Here is a 17,372-nt window from a genome sequence, read left to right as displayed (position 1 = left end):
TTGTTTGGAAATATGAACAAGATGCTAGCTTACATTTTCATCTTAGACCTTATTTTACACCTTATTTTATTAGAATTCTGTGTGTGTCTGCCTCTCAGCGTGGCCACAATTTGTTTTTTCACTTGTTCTAAGTCAAAATACTACCATTTAGGGTGTTTGGGTGTAGTTTATGTTCTCTGAAAAGTGAATTGAAACTTTCTAAACTTAATTTCTCTCCCCACCACCATCCAGCCTGACAATAATGTCATTTGTTCCCCATATAAACCTTTTTACCTGTGACAGTGCCCTTTGTACAGTAGTGAGAGCAGTGACTTGTTTATTTAATTTCTTATCTCTTCCTTCTTCCATCTGAATGCACCCTGCACCTGTGCTGCTTCTGCTTTCATAATCTGTGGTCACATGATGGGAAACAAATGGTGAAAACTGGAGAACAAGTGTTTCCAAGAACATAACTTGTTGTAAAAGCTTGTCAAATGTTCTTTCTCTTTCCCTGGCAGTAGTGTGTTTTGTAAGCATTCCTGTTAGTGGATTTGACAAAGATCCTGCATCTACTGAAGATGCCCAGCAGTGCTACCTGACTGCCTCACTCCATCGGCTTACACCTGACAACGTCCCCAGAGAGCTGCATTACCAGGGGAAGGGTGCGGAGTCAACCTCCTTCTTCTCCTCCTTTCCCCTGCTTTTATCTATGGATAGGGTGAAAAGTAGAGTAGGAATAAAATTTTGAGAAATATGAAAAAGACGACTCAAACTGCAGTAAATTCTCTGATTCAAACATTGCACTATGAAGCAAGAATTGCAAAACTTGTATTTTTCCACTTGTGAACAGACTAATAGAGAAGGGTGTTTCATGGTCTGCCATGAGGCAGAAAACACAACAGATAACTGCAGAAATATCATTCTGCTGGCTGCTTATTTTCTGGAAACAATGTCTAAAGGAAAACTGTGCAGTGGAATATTAGAGTGTGAGAAGCCATCAGTGCTTCCTACTTTTTATTTCCTGCTGTGGAGATAATAAAAAGAAAAAATTGTCTTATCATGGATTAGTCAAAGATATTTTTTATGGATTCAGTAGTAGCAGTCTTGTTTCCCTTTGCCTTTTTTGTAAAGAAGGATGGCTGCAATTGTTACATTTTTTAAGTTAATCTGTGTTTATCTTTAGGTCTTCAATAAACTTATCAGGAGATACAAATATCTGGAGAAGGCATTTGAAGACGAAATCAAAAAGGTAACGTTGGTGGCAGTCTCCTCTTGAGCATTAATATTTTTTAGCCTATGTCTAATATAATTGTATATGTATAAATGTGGTGCTGTTACGTATTTTATTTAGCTCTACTGGAAAAGAGGATGGAACCTACAGGTGGCAGCTTTAGTCTGCAAATCTAGCTCTTTGGGAATACTGCTGGCAGCACTTGATGTAGCATAATTCTGAATTAATGCTTCCTTTGGTTTCTTTGGCCAAACTTGCCTTCTGTCCCAGGCTTTTTTGTGCAGAACTTTGATATGCTTTGGGGAGTAGTTCTTAATGAGAGGTGGTGTTACTACCCTGCTAATAGAACAGCTCTCTGTGTTTTTTCCATAGAATAAATGCAAATCTGCTGTGCAGAATGTCACTTGATGTATGAGTATTAAACTACTCTTGCATTGTGGAATGAATCCTAACCACAAGTTTTTGTATTTGAGGCCATAGATACGTGCAAGAGAAAGTCATCACCACTGGCGGAGTGCTCAGGATTTGCCTGTTAGACTGTAGTGGATATTTGTGGATACTATTTTGCTTTGTGATACTGAATTCTAAGGACACAGGAGAAAACTGGGTAGAAATTTTTGAAAAACAAAATACTGATTTATTTTGTCTATTTTGAGTTCCTAGTAACAGATGTAAATATCTTTTTCTAATGGCCTGAATAAGTAATAAACACTGTGCTGTGCTGTAAGTTAACAGGCATGCTGATAATGGCAAAACCTGTCCTGTGACTAAAATACCATGTTTGTTAAAAGTAAAAGTGTGTTTCCATATTATTTAAACATTAGAAAGATTGCTCCAAGGGTCAAATGAGGGTAAGTCTGGAGTATGATGCTTCACCACCACCTCTTGTGGCTGAATAAATTTGGCTCTGATTTATACATTCTTGCTCATATAGGAAATTATTTTTGCACTTGTGGCCAGCATGCCTATTAACTGATGCTGATTGCTCAATACCTCATTGTAAAGACCTAAATTTACCTCTATCCCCACACAAATCTAATGTTCTCGCTGTTAATTACTATAATCATTGACATGAGAAGCGCTGACTCATAGCATTCAAGTTTCAAAGAGTGTTCAGCATATTGAGCAAATGCCATGTCAATTCAAGCCGCCTCCTCTCTCTTCTGTAACTTGCTTTATTTTGAATCCTCTAAGTCTCTAAGAATTCACTTTGCACACTTAGTGACAAAATGAGACTATGGTTAATATATAGTAATTTAACCCTTCAGCTGAGGAACAAGTGCCTCTGATGTGAAGTTTAGCCATACATTAGCTTGATAGAAAGCAGTAATTTGAGGTACAGTGTGACTGGAGTCATGCTACTCATTTAAAGTCATTGGAAGCATCCTAGCCATGGCAGTGTGGGGTGAGAGTGGGCTTGTTCACCTTGCAGACTGCAAATCTCAGTTGTTTATGTACATGCTTTTTGTATAGTTTTCAGTGTCAGATTGCATCTTTTATGACAAATCACGAGATTAGTTTTGCATAGTGGTCCTAGGTTGAGGGGAGATTTTTCCAACTACCCTTCTATTGCCACCCTTAGCGCTGGTGCAAATCTTGGTGTGGCTCCTGGGGACCTGGCCTTTTGGTATGGGTGCCAGGTGCGCTCTCTTCCTCATTTAATGCAGTTTTTCTGAGAATTAGAAACTAGGAAGGTGGTTGTGAAGGTGTTTGGGCCTGTGTATTGCACCTGCACTGTCATTGCCTTAAAACCCTTGAGGACTATTCATAGATGCCTTTTGCTTACCTTCTCCCTCCCCTTGCTTGTGTGAACCCACCAAGTGACTGTCTTCTAGCTGATGAGGCTGCTGGGTTTTTAACTATTTAATGCTTTTATCCCTGTGTGCAGTAACTTGTATGAGAGTAGCTGCTGATAGAGGGTCAGACGATAGATGCATTAGTATTTCTAGGTTTTTATGAAAGATTTAGTAGTTCAAAGACTACTGCAGTTAGTCGGTGGTTAGAAAAGCAAGAGAGCGACTCCTTGATGTTGTTTCACGTGTCACTGTCCCAGCAATGGAAGTGATTTTTCTGGCAGATTCATTAGGCAGCTAGAGCACTTGGGGAAAATTAGCTCTTCTCACAGAAAAAGTCGTGCTAAGAAAACCAAGGCAATACCAGCAGTTTCACTCTAAAGAACCAGATGGTGTCAGTGGGACTTCTCTTTCAAGAGGGATTGTCTTAAATGGCAGTATTTGTACAAGTACTTGCTTTATGTCTTCTAGTTCATAACTTTGTCATTAGGACTTCATTATTTCCCAACACCTTTCCCTTTTTCGTCTGCTTCTAGCTTTCAAATGTTTTATTTCTTAACTCTCCCACCAAAATTGCCAGTTATTCTTTCTTCTAGTGACATAAGCAAACCATACATCTAAAGTTTTACATCTACATTATTTTGTGCAAGCAATTTAACAGAAGACAAAGATGTTTAAGTGCATTGTTCACCTGCTGTTTTTTGATATAAGCAGTTTAAGTTCATATGAGCACTGCCCACTATACTGGCATAGACCTATGACAACATTTTGCAATAATTTCAGCAAAATTCTCAGTTCCAACTTTGTGTTCATCTTTCTTACATATGTATTTCTGTTCAGGTCAGTGGATGAAGAATGCAATATTAGCTGTCTATATAGTGTGTTTGCATGTTTAAGTAGCATTCTATGTAGGTTTTTTTAATTATCAAAATTGGGATAAAGTAAGTGTATTTTTGGTCTTAACAGTGGTAAATATTACTGAGTCGTATGAGGATGTCTGAAGTACTGGGATATGTTATGAGGTCCTTTGTTCGTGTTCCAATTTTCCTGATGAAAGAACCCCAAATCAAGCTGGGAATTATGAAATAAGAGGAGACTAACATTCTGAGATCAAATGGGGAGTAAACAGAGATGCTTTAAGTCAACTAAATAAAAGGCAAGAATCAGTCAGCGGGTATCTGTTGTTAATGTTAGCTGCCTGTTCCATTGCTGATAATTCAGTGCTGTCTACAGATGTGACAAACTGTCAGATGCTAAAGCAACAGACCATTTCAGATAATGAAGATATAAAAAGACACCACACTCCCTGTGTGGATAAAATTCCCTAATTTTTGCTGTTAAGGTTTCCAGATCTCAAGAGGAGAGCAGAAGCACTTGTTTTTCTTGTATGCTTTTTAATGTTGCATTCCTGTCTTTACTTGTGAGTATCTTTTCCACCCAGAATTTGTGCCTAAAAGACTTTTTCTTTAAAGACAAAAATAGCATGGAACAGCACATTAGGTCTGGTCTTGTGCTTATTAGGCATTCTGAACTCCCACTTAAATAGGTGGGAGTTCTTATAGCTGTGATAGAAATACAAAATTGTGAGCCAGAACTGTGCATTTTATGCCTGGAATTGGTCTGTATCTGTAACAAAAGCAGTAATGCCAGTGCTTGGCTAACAGCAGGGAAGCATCAGCTTGGAGAACTTTCTGTGGGTGGTTTGGTACTATTCTGAAGTGACTTGGACATTTTGTGACTTCCCTGCTGAGGTTTGTAATCATGATGGTAAAAGAAGAGCAAATAATCAGCAATAAAAATCTGAAACAACAGCTTTGAACTGAATGTTTGTTCTTTTTGATTTGTTTTTAAGAGGGTTTATTAAAGGTTTTAATTCTTCCTATCACCCAGTCTCCCCCTAAATTAGACTATGTTTCACAATTGCTTGAAAGTATAGAATAATATCCTTGAACAGCAGAAAATGACATGTATAAGTTTATTTGAGCTGCTTTTCAAAAATATGAGTAAAATAAAAATTATGCTAGTAGCATCAACAGTACTTTAAGTAGTGAGACGTGTAGAAGATGAGGTTCCTGCTCAAAACATACTGCAGTGGGGTACAGTTCAAGAACACCATAATTCAGATTCAAGCTGAGAGACTTGCAAGAAGCATGTTTCAAGGGAAAGGGAAGAGGATGAGTCTGTGAACTTCATAGATACATGATTTCAGACCTTCCAAAACATTTGAACAAATACAGATTTCTCAAAACTAGAGTTGATAAATATTTGGATGTCCTTGTTTTAGAATCCTTCTCTACCTTGGACTGCATAACTCTGGCTTTGCAGCTGGATTTCCTGCTGTTGTTGCTTTCATGACTCAAATCTGACGTGAATGATTATAACTGCTCACGATCTACTCATTACTGACAAAACCCAATGGAAGTTACAGCTCAGAAGTATGTCAAAACCTGGTTGACCATGTTACAGTAGTCAGTGTGACCACTTTCTAATCAAACTCCTCATCTGTTGCTTGTATGGGAGCAGAAGGAAAAAGAATTAAGTAGGCCACACAGAAATCTAAAGCTGTTTCGTCTTTGTTAACAGTCTCAGTCTCGGTACTTGCAGTGAAGAGCAAAAGGTCTAATTTCAAATTTTTTCTTGTGCAAATCTCATTTTGGTACAGTATTGTTGATAAAGCTTGTATAAAGAAAGGTTTAAATCCCCAGGCCTCCGTTTTACACTAGGCTTATATTGAAATTCTGTAAAAATGTTTTCAGTTTTCCCATTAAATGTGGCCCCGGAGTTCCTTTACCTGCACCATTATATATACACCAGTTAATTGCTGCATTTGGAAATACAGCACGCCATTTGTTTCTCATCCGTATGTTTAGAAATAATAATTCCATTCATCTGCATCCCAAATTTTCATACATTTTTTGGTTGTGAGTCACAGTTTGTTGAAACAAAATTACACCTTGAGACTTTATAGTTTCATAATTTTTCTTTTAAGCTAGAACTGCATGTTGCAATCATTTGGCTGAAGCCCACTAAAAAAATCCCAAATGGTTTGTTTGTGGTTGAATCATTCAGGCCTGTGTAAGCTGTAATTTAAAGCTGATGTTATGTAAGTACTACTGTATAAATGAGTTTTTTTCAGTTCTATTCACTGATACAGAGCAGAGTTATTCATAAAATACTGCATGAATTTTAATGACTTAGTTATCTGGATTTTTAAAATATTACTACATCTGGAAAGCTTTACAGTTAATGATGAGCTGTTTAGATATCTTGGAGAAGAGCTCTCACTGTCCATGGTAACAAACAACCACAGGGACATGTGTGATATTCTGTCCCTTTGTATGGGTAAGATTTGGTAATTAAGAAATACCCTTAATTTGGAAATGGGGTGGGAATTTTCCATCAGAATGAGCTGTTCTGCTTTAATTGCATCTATTGCTCATTCAGAGAAGGAAAAAGGGAGTCATGACAGCAGAAGGTAGCTGAGTAAAGTGCTGGTAGCTGAAGAAGTAAATGAGAATTCCTTTTTAACTCCAGCATTGGATGTCTGCAGTCTTTTTTTTCTCTCTCTTTTTTTTCTTCTTTTTTTCTTTTTCTTTTTTTTTTTTTTTCAGTGATGGTAAATTTGTAAGCTAGCTTCTGATGGAATCACCAGCTTTTTGCAATGAATGAAGCTGCCCTTTGCTGTTTAGCCTCCTTTTTCCCATCACCCCTATTGTGATTGCTAACGTTAAAAAAACATTATTAACAGTAATGCTATTGACAAAATCTCATTTTGCACTTTTTTCCTGGTGTAAAGAGGTGTAATGTACTACTTCAATATGCTTTCAAGTCATTCATTTTAACATACGAAATTAAGATATTTAAAATAGACTTAATTGCCATTTTTAGACTTCTAAGAGGTAAATATGTAGTTCAGATCAACTAGTACTTAAGATGGTGAGATCTGTAATTTTTTCTTAAGCTGTTTGTTTCCTCTTGTAGTTAGTAGTGGGAATGGTGAGGTCTTAAAGCAGCTTCTGTTCCTGTCTGTCCTTTGTCAGCTTTATCAAAAATGTCTGAACTTGAAATATATTATTTTAGCCAACAGAAAATCTGTTGTAATTGTGCTGTGTTCCCTTCCGCAAAAGGAAAACAGGAAGCTTTCTCATCCTTTTATTGTTTGCATGAGTGATAGTTTTTGTAAGCTAGAAAATGAACAGCAACTGCGTGGGGCTTAGTCTGAACTCAGAAGATGTGAATGAGCAGGCTCCTGTCAGCCTGTTGAAATCAGCAAGTCTGTGATCCTAAAATTTCTGTGGGTCTCAAGCCTTTAACAAGCACTTTTATTTTCACACATATATACATATATTTGGAGAAGACAAGCCCTGTCTCCCTGAGTAAGGCCATACTCCACACGCTTGTGTCCTTATGGAAAGTGAAATTATAAGCAATCAGTGAAATGTCACTGCCATGCTTCAGGACAGATTTTGACGTATTTGCTATTAATTAGAATAGGACTTCTTCAGAAATAAGAAATTAAAAATGTCTTCTAATATTCGTCTCTACCTGTTACCATTGTCTGGCTCAAATATATCTTTTTTTTTTTTTTTTTTTTCCTTTCTTGTCTGACCCACAGCTTCTGCTGTTTCTTAAAGCCTTTACTGAGACAGAACAGACAAAGCTGGCAATGCTTTCTGGCATCCTGTTAGCCAACGGGACTCTTCCTGCTACAATTTTAACAAGCCTCTTCACTGACAATATAGTCAAAGAAGGTAAGTTTCTATGTGATCTTTTTTCTTACATTAGTTTTAATAGGAGATGTATTTTATTGCAATATATTTTATATGCTGAAAGCCTGTAACTGTACAACAGAAATCAGTATTTTAAAGCAGAAGCATATACAGACAGCAATGGCCAACATACTTCATGAAATCTAATAAAAGGGCAGTCAAACATAGGAAAAAAGCAACAAAAAGCAAAAACAAATTCCAAAGGATTTATGGTTTTTTTGGAAGTTATACATGTGTGCAAATTGTAGCGTTGCGATACTATAAAAGTGTGAAGTATAGCATCTATTCCTGAGACATGTCTACTAGCATTTTTTCAAGTGTTGCCAGTATCTCGTGCATGTGAGTGTAAAGTAAGACAGAGAGCACATGCAGGCCAACTGGATATTGCAGAAGAAAAAAAAAATTCAAACCCTCATTCTGCCTTCATACCAGTAGTGATCAGTGATTGTTACACTTTCCCATGGACTTGTATTTACCATATGGTGAGTAACTGTTCTTTCAGTCTTAGGGTAGAATGCCTTTTTGAGATTACTTTTTTTCTCTTTTTTTAAGGGTATTTATTTATTTATTTATAGCCATCTACTTGGAGTCCTGATTTTCCAAATGCTTGCTCAACAATGTCTTTCTCTGCCAGTTACTGACTACCTGGAATAATTGCAAATGCACTGTCAGTGTTGAACAGTTTTCATGAAATCTTTTTGGTTTTGTTAAAGACTTATATTTTAGCTAAAAAGTATTCTAACTTTCATTAAAAAAAAAAAAGTATTCTAACTTCATGTTCTCATTTGCAGCATGCTAAACATTAGATTTGTTTTCTAAATGCTGCAGAAAGAAAAGCCACAGCTGCAGCTTTGCTCTGTTATCACCCACAGCTTTCGGAATCAGAATTAAACTAGGAGAAAATTCAAACAAAAGCACTAATCCATGTCTTAGGGTGATTGCCTGAAATGTGTTTAAATCAAAGTCTGTTTCTAGTTATGGGAAGACAAAAGGCATCTGAAAACTCAAATTTTTAAAACTCAAGTAATTTGTTATATTTTAAGTTTAACACTTTAGGAATACAATTGTTATGTACAAATTCTAGAACAAGTTCCACTTGCATTATGAACTTTTGTTTCTAGGAGCCCTAAGCTTTTGTCAGGAGCTTACATATACTTTTGGTTCTTGGTTTATATATATTAAAAGTGTACCTGTATCAACATTTGGGGAAATGGTTGTTCAATCAGTGTTCTGGAATAGATCTTTTATGGAAGAATAATTAAAGATGTGAAGGTAATTGCAAAACAGGAAAAAGAGCAAGGCTTAAAACAGGTAGATCATATAAGAATAAGCTTGATACTTTCTTTGATTTACAAAAAACAATGCTGCAGGCAGGTGAGGTTAAAATACCTGAGGAAACAATTAGGTGGCCTGAGGGAGTTGTTGATCCGCATGTTTGTATTGAATTGTAGCATTGGCAAAGAATTGGCTGAAAGTGAGATAAGGGTAGATTGTGCGGACAGGAGATCTGTCAAGTTAGAGGGCAAATACCTTACTTTAAGATTACCCTTTTTCAGTGTTGTCATTACTTTTACGGTGATGTATAGATGGAAAAAAAATGTCTTTTGGGGATGGCTGATGTATTTCTAGCAGAGACAGAGAAAGGTCTAGGCAGTGGTGGAACCTCATCAGGGTTAAGTGTACCCTTCTTGTCACCCATGCTGAAAAACCAGTGCAAATGCAAAGAGCAGCTAACAGGTTAATCAGTAAAATGAATGGCTGAAGTTACTTTCTGCAAATAGGGGGGAAAAAACCCAGAAAAATAGAAGAACTATTTAAAGGAAAAGACAGCGCTAGCACATGAATAGAGTATAGGAACTGGCCAATGATAAACTTGGGCTGTAAATTAGAAGTAAGTTTGAAAACGTATGTGGTTAGTGAAGCCCTAGAACAACCTCCCTCTAATATTTGTACTGGCATAAAACTTGTTTCATTTTAAGCTAAAACTTGAAAAAGGGTTTAGGACATGGGTATTGGGACAGTGCTTGGTGACGACAAAGACCACTCCATTCAATTTTGGTATTGAACACATAAGCACGTGTTGGATATGCTGAACTTTGTTTGCAGGTTCAGAAATGACAGGTGGAAGTTATGCCTAGCTTCCCTGTTGGTTGACCAGGCTTTGTCAGCCTTGACTAGTCAACCTACAGTACTTAAGACTGCTGCGTCATGCTGGTTTCACTTGGAACCTGCTGTACAACATGTAAAACAAGCCCAACGTAGTATTTGTAGGCCTGTCTTGGTGTGGCATTGCGCATCCATGGTTCCACGTAGTACTTCACTAAGGATCGTGCCTTATGACTAAGCTCTTGAAATAAGGTTGCCAAAACTGTCATAACAGTCAAGATCTGTAATGAATGTTAATGAAGTTTACACTGCTCTGGGAATAATCTCTTCTGTTCTTGTTTGATGACTCATTTAGTCAATGTATCCTAGAAATAAAAAGAATGGATATCTATCTATAAAGTGGCTAAGAATGACGAAGCTACTTCCTCCCAGTCGGTCCCATCTAGCTCTCAGAGCTTCAGGACTGTTTGGAGGTGAAACAGAAAATTATAACGACTGGCTGTAGCATAGTATACCATTATCATTGTCACCACCCTCAACAGCACTGTAAATGTTGATATGAGAGTAGCATGGAGAAGCATAACTGGCCTGCTGGCCTCAGGGATGAGCTGGGTCTCCATCTCTGAGACCTTTCAGCTTCCTTCAGCTCCCTGCACTTGCCACTCGCAGCCGAGAAGCTGGAGCAGAGCTGTGGTGGTGCTGCTCTAGGAAATAAGAGGTGTGGGGCTAATGGTTTCTTAGCTCCCCTGGGAAAGCTACAGCTAGCAGAGGTAGAGTTCGTTTGATTTAATGCACAAAATACTAAGTTGTGCCTTGAGGAAGGAATTTTTCCCCTTAAAATAGTATTTGTGCCTGGTCCTACCAGCTACTAAATGCCTCCTAGGAGGATGGGGTACCATCAGTTACCTTGAAGTTGAAAAGTTATTTCACCCTATTCCAGGACTTGCTAAAAAGCCCTCTGAAGATACACTTTTTCAGCTCTTATTCCTGACTATCCTTTATTATTTTGTGCCTTCATCTCCTAACTGATTTAACGCATAATTTTTTCCTTTTGCATTGGACTTGCTCTATAAATTGGGGAGGTAGGAAAAATAATTGGAAAGAAAATCTTTGAACAATTGAATGGAGATGGTTGACACAGAATGAAAAGATTTTCAAACAATCTAGCATACTTCAGAAAATTAATACTGCATTAATGAAAAAAATGAGCATTTCAGCTCTACGTGTTTGGTCCTGTTGTCATAAATGTGTTTTCATTCCATATTCTTGTAACCATTTTGTAACCTTGAAATTCTTATAGCTATCTCTAATTCATGTTGAAAATTGCTGAAGCATGTTTTGTGTTTTTTCTCAAACAGGGATTGCAGCCTCTTTCGCTGTAAAGCTTTTTAAAGCATGGATGGCAGAGAAAGATGCCAATTCTGTTACCTCTGCTTTAAGAAAAGCCAACCTTGATAAGAGATTGCTAGTAAGTACAATATATTTTCAATAATCCTTTTCTCTCCTTGGGAAAGAGAAGGAAATAAAATGTAGATGGTAGTTTGTTGTAAGCGTGTTACTCCCCCTCAGACTGTCTTAGCATTTTTTAAATATTTTGAATCACAGCAATAGTTATTGCCGTAGCATTGATACGGGTTCAGGAGTATTAAATATCACATGTTTTCACATTCTGTCTCTATTTTTCCTGTAGTTAAATGCCTTCTGAAAGACTGTATATAGGGGGCTTGGGAATTACTTAAATGTTTGGTTTTTTTCTAACCACTGCTAACAAAACACACACCACCAGCAACTGTGCGTGAGGACTTTTATTTTTTTGAAATCTGTTTTACTTTTGTAAATAATAAATAAAGTATAAAGAGTTATGATTAGAATGTAAGTTTCCAAAGCAACAGTGTTTAAATAGTATAGCGAAAGCACAGTAAGCTAATTTTCTTTAGCAATAGCCATCTGGGTAGCATAAATGGTCCTGCAGTGGTGACAGCAGACCTGGTAGGAGCAATGCAGGAAGGCTTTCAGCCTTTGGACTCAAAACCTGTGTTCTGAGTTTGTAGCAATGGCCTGAGGGAATTACGGTATATATGAAAGTGCAGCAATGTCATGTGCCTTTCTTTCCCAGTGTCTTTCTGAAGATCAATAGGTGTTTTTTTAATCCTCAAAAAGATTGCTGCTGTGATAATCCAATCAAATGCACTACATCATGTGTAGCACTGTCTGGAGAATTTCGGCAGTATTTCCTGTTTCTACCTCAATAATTTATCATTAGGCAAGAATCTTTCCAAAGTGAAGCAACCTACCACACCCCTTCATCTCTTCAATTTGTATTTGATTTTAAGAGTCCAAGTCATAAATAATTTGCCATAAAGCTGGGAAATGGGCTAATAACACTTTTTATTAGAGGGGAAAAAAGCAAACTGCATCTTACTTCTATTTCAAACTTGACTGACTTAAGCTTTCAGCTGTTGGCTCTCATGATGCTGCTGTATTAAAGAACTATAAAGTATCAGATAATGTTGCCTAGCTTAGATGCCTTCATGATAGTTTCCTCTTAATCTCATTTTCGGTAAGTAAACAGATTGAGGGTCTCTAGCTGCTTTGTAAAAAAAAAAGAAAAAAAAAAAAAGTGCTATCCATCCCACAAATCATTGTTAGATACCAAGAACTGGATGGTAAGCAAATGCCATTCAATCCTTGCCAAGACAGGGCATTTGCTTTAGCGATTTTTAAGAATTATTTTGACTTTTCTAAATAGCTGGACTTTTCATAAATCATAGATTGACTGTGTCTTTGAATTAGAAATGCCTACAGGAGCTAATGTTAACAGTGCATAGTGGATTTTGTGATTTTTGTTAAATGATGCTTTGGTGGTAATCATTGCTCAGCAGAGTAGCAACATCAGGCCAGGGTGCCTGGGCCGTATATGTATTGCTAAGTGTATTTTTCTTAAGACGTAAATGTGTGGATGCACTGTGATGGCATGGTGAATGTGCTTTGCATATAATGGCTTTACCATCTATTCCTTTGTACTTTACCTACAAGACTCTTGGAATCTGGAAAAGGTATAGTTTCTCTGAGGACTATTTTGAGCGACATGTTAAGCTCACAGCTGTTCATAAGTACATGCACTTCATGTGGAGAGGGTGTTAGGATTTTTGCGTAACTGGCCATGATTTTCCCCTCCACTATAATGAAACACAACATTGTGAATGAAGTGTTGACTTTCCCAGTGTTAATACAAGCATTGACTTTTTTTTTAAGTGCAGTACTAGGTAATTCCCACTGTTCATTCTTAAAAAAAAGTTCTTTCCATTCTGTCAAGAGTCATAGCTGATTATTTATTTAATGGAGAGCATTCCTGTCTTTTTAGGAACTATTTCCAGCCAACCGGCAGAATGTGGACCATTTTGCCAAATATTTTACTGAAGCAGGTCTAAAAGAGCTCTCAGATTTCCTTAGAGTTCAGCAGTCACTAGGGACTCGTAAAGAACTTCAAAAAGAGCTCCAAGAACGTCTCTCTCAGGAATGCCCAATTAAAGAGGTAAAGAGTGCAGTATTTACAACTTCTGTTTATATAATAATAGTCAAAGACTTAAATCAACAGTAGGTACAAAGAAACACATAAGCACCTCAAAGATTTCCTCTGTTTTTCTTTAAATTATATTAATTTATTCATCAGTTCACTCTGTGCTTAAGACTAAAGCAACAAAACATCCTCTGGATTTGCAATTGCAGCTGACTATGGGGTTTGGGGGTTTTTTTTCAGTTATACTTGATGAGAATGTATTTCATTTAACTGCATTAACTGCTAGGTTGGAGGGGAAGGACAAAATTTGTGATCAAGTAATACTAATGTCACTAAATAAAAACATGCTATATAATTCCTTTTTATTATTCTTGTTCTGATTTTGTTTCTTATTACTTCCATACCATGGTGTTATTTGTAAATGACTGCAAGTATTTGGTAAGTCAGCATCATTTCTGTTTGGTTGGAAATGTTGCTTAAGACAGCAGTTTATTTCCTGCTCCAGGTAGTGCTTTATGTAAAAGAGGAAATGAAAAGAAATGAGCTACCAGAGCCAGCAGTGATCGGTCTCCTGTGGACCTGTGTCATGAATGCTGTGGAATGGAACAAGAAAGAAGAGCTGGTTGCAGAGCAAGCCCTCAAACATCTAAAGGTGCGTGCATGGGTGAAGAGGGGAAGGGCTGCTGTGAATTGACAGAATACATTCTACAGCTGTCAAGTTTTTGCCTGTTTAAATCCAAGAGATTTAGAGTTTTGAGGGCTGACACTGAGCACACCAAGCATTGTGCATAGTCCCTTCTACTTTAGGCAAATGAATGCAAAATTGAGGTAGTTCAGATTATTGAATGCCCTGAGGCATACAGTGCAGAGAGCCAGAGCAAACTGAGGCGATCATAGCCCGAGCACCTCTGTGTTGTGCTTTCTCAGTGCACCGGATCCTGAGAGACTCCTTGCATTGGGGACAATGGTAAGCAAATGCTTAGACTCAGCTCTGCTCATACCTGACTAGTAAGCCTGCAGGAAGTGCCTTTGCAATGTCTTTGCCAGAAGCAAAGAAATTTTGGGAGCATGGTGAGGCAGCACCTGTGCTGGCTTTACACAGAGCTGATTAGATCCAGGTGGGACTGCTGAGCTCAGAATCTGTGAAATGGTTGTTGCCGATGTTGACTGTGGGAGCTGGATACTCAGCAACTTGTCAACTAATAAGCCAGGAGCTGGCTTGAGAGCATGTGCACTGTATAGTGTGGTTACTCTCTGATCCAGGTACTGTCCTTGTGGATGAGAGAACTGAATGCATAGAAAGACAGGCTGTAGTTTGCGAAGTGATGACAGATTGCAGTATAACAGTTGCATGTTGGTACAAAAACTCTTATGACTTTGAAGTGGGAAGAAAACCCCAAACCTAAAAACAATGCAGAGGCATCGGAGCCATTACTGTGGTTGGTATTCCTCATCTAAGTCTAAAGGAATTGTGCAGTGCAGGACACTTGAACTGAGAACAGAGGCAGAGAGGCTTTCCAGCGGAATTAGTCCTTTTAAGCTGGTAAACCATGAGCAAGAGAATACTCCCTCATAGCCAGGGCTGCAAAGATTTGCCCTAAGACAGAAGAATATCTTTATGGTAAATTGAATCTTAAGCTTCATCGAATACCTTTCTTCTTCATATTGGATGCCTCTCCATACTTGGAGTTCCCATGTTGGTTTAGCTCCTTCTTCTGCTGTCCTTTCATCTGAATTTGGTTTCCCAATCAGTCATCCTAGAAATGTAGCCGCTTGGGATCTTGTGTAGTCTTTGATGGTAAAACTGAATGCCTTGAAGTCTTCTCAAGCGACCCAAATAGCAGTAGAAAGATGAGATAGTTTCCAGAAGGAGGAGAGAAATTGTTTTTCTTGTTCTTTTGATGGAAAAATTGATCATATCTCTTTGAGTTGTAACAGAGTATCCATTGACATTTATTGCCTAGTACTGCAGGGCAAGTTAACAAACACTTTTTGGAATATTTGAACATTGGGAAAAGAGAAACATAGCTGGCTTTGTGCAAATATTGTTGACTGGATGCTCAGGTCCATGCATCTCACTGACCAAAGCCATCAGTTACGTATGTAGCCCCACTAAATTAGGTAAGGTATCTTGCCTATGTAAGATGGGCATCTTTCTAGCTACATCCGCTGTCTAAAAACAGGGCAAATTTGTATGGGGTATTTACTATTTGCCCTTACAGGTAAGATTTTAACAGAAGCAGTAGGAATAGAAATTTAGACTTTGCTAGCTGCTGCTTTACATTTCAGTGTTAAAAAATGAACAGCATTTGTTTCACAACCTTCCTCTATGGATAGGTGGAGACAGATCTTGGATTCCTCTCTTTGGTCTCTCAGCTGACCCAATGTGTGAGCCAACTCCAGAAATCAGATTAATGCTGTTAGCATGACACAGAGTGTAGTTCCTGTGCCCTCCTGTGTGTCGACATGCCCTGAAACAATCATGGATTTGTTTCACCCTAGTGGCGTGAGTCAGGATGCGTATGAATACATACGTGACATGGGACATGCCAGGTGGTGGTATTTATTCTTGTATGGCTGTACCTGACGGGTAACTTTCACAAAGCACACTTCCCAAAGCTTTGACATCTGGGTACCAGTCTCTTGAATTTATTAGATTTCTTTCAGTAAGCTGTATACAAGAGACCCCTGAAAAGACATGTCAAGGCACAGAATATTGACCTAGTTTACAGTTCTTAATGAGCTTTACTGGATGAGTGGCTTCCTAATGGATGTGGTCGGCAGGCATGAACCAGTAAATGCCACATGTGCCATCCGTGCGGCAGGACTGGCAGGAGCTGAACTCTGGAGGAGACAGGGCAAGCTGTTAAACGCTGAATCTTACAAGATAAGCTCTTCATTGTCCCAGTGACCTCACTGTGACACGGGGGCTTAGCCCCTGGGCCACCTCCAGTGCAGAGACAAGAGGTTCCCGTGGGAGGGAAGGATCCTCCAGACAATTTGCACCACAGGCAAGGCTGTGGTGTGAGCTTTATGACACTGCGGCTGCTGACCTGCTGCTACCAAACCTGAGGCAAATGGAAAATAATGCCACTTAGCTCAGCCAGCAGTGAGAGGAAGCTAATTTTATGGTTCCTTAGTCAGACACTTGTGAAACTTATAATTGTAAGACTGTACCAGTTGAGGAGTGAGTGAGAGGGGAATGCGAAGGGAGTCAGTCAGATGTGGCAAGATGAAGGTATCTTACTTCTAAACTGAACAGATAGGGGTTTTATTATAAATTACTTAACGCTTATAGACCACAGCACTTGACAAACCTGTGGATGGGAGTGGGTTCTGCTGAGGCTATTAAATAAACGAGCTGCAATGTATATTCCCCTGCCTCCCTGCAACTTGCCTAGATACCAGCAGCATGCCTTTAAGGGCCAAAAGGGGAAAAAGAGGGAGCCTTGCGACCCAAAGCCTGCACAAGTTTTGCAGTGTTTTTACCAAAACAGTAACGTTGTTTCTAAAGATGTGGCTATACTTGCCAGAACTGGAAAACCTCAACCTCTGGTGTTAGCTACATCTGGTAATTTCTCATAGTTACTTTGTAAGGGAGTTTCTTCCAAAAGTAACAATACTGTCTGCCTGCCTAGCTGCTCTTGTTACAGTTGCTGTGTGGTTTCTTGCTCTTTCTTTGAATTAATAGCTGATAATTATTTTGGAAAAGAGATTCTGGACCAACCTTTCAAATTTCAGTTGATTTTCATGCTTTTTAATGGGTTTTTTTCCTTGGATCATGTTGAATAAAAACCTCAGGATTTAGCCTCTTGTAGAGAAGTCCCGAAGTGTATGTGCTTTTGAACGTGTCCATCAGTGCTGCTGGTGATGGATGGCTTGTTACCTGGCCGCGTCCATTGGCAGCCCTGGTCGCACAGACCAGAACTCTGCAATATGAGGCCATTGCAAATCCATCTGAAAAATGCCAAACT

The 17,372-nt window shown here is 38.5% G+C and overlaps 1 protein-coding gene across 3 annotated transcripts in view; it reads left to right on the top strand.

Annotated features, from left to right (window-relative positions):
• Positions 1 to 17,372, top strand: part of BZW2 (basic leucine zipper and W2 domains 2) — a 62,650-nt gene that overhangs the window by 32,544 nt on the left and 12,734 nt on the right. For all 3 annotated transcript variants that reach the window (XM_052800836.1, XM_052800814.1, XM_052800825.1), the window contains exons 5-9: positions 1,163 to 1,228; positions 7,619 to 7,754; positions 11,237 to 11,346; positions 13,243 to 13,413; positions 13,904 to 14,050. In XM_052800836.1, coding sequence (XP_052656796.1) covers positions 1,163 to 1,228; positions 7,619 to 7,754; positions 11,237 to 11,346; positions 13,243 to 13,413; positions 13,904 to 14,050 — 630 coding nt within the window. The remainder of the gene's footprint in view (positions 1 to 1,162; positions 1,229 to 7,618; positions 7,755 to 11,236; positions 11,347 to 13,242; positions 13,414 to 13,903; positions 14,051 to 17,372) is intronic.

This window comes from Harpia harpyja, chromosome 1 (genome assembly GCF_026419915.1).
Source record: "Harpia harpyja isolate bHarHar1 chromosome 1, bHarHar1 primary haplotype, whole genome shotgun sequence".
NCBI classification, from domain to species: Eukaryota; Metazoa; Chordata; class Aves; order Accipitriformes; family Accipitridae; genus Harpia; species Harpia harpyja.
The sequence above is the reverse complement of the archived record's forward strand: the minus strand, read 5'-3'. Positions and strand labels throughout refer to the sequence as shown.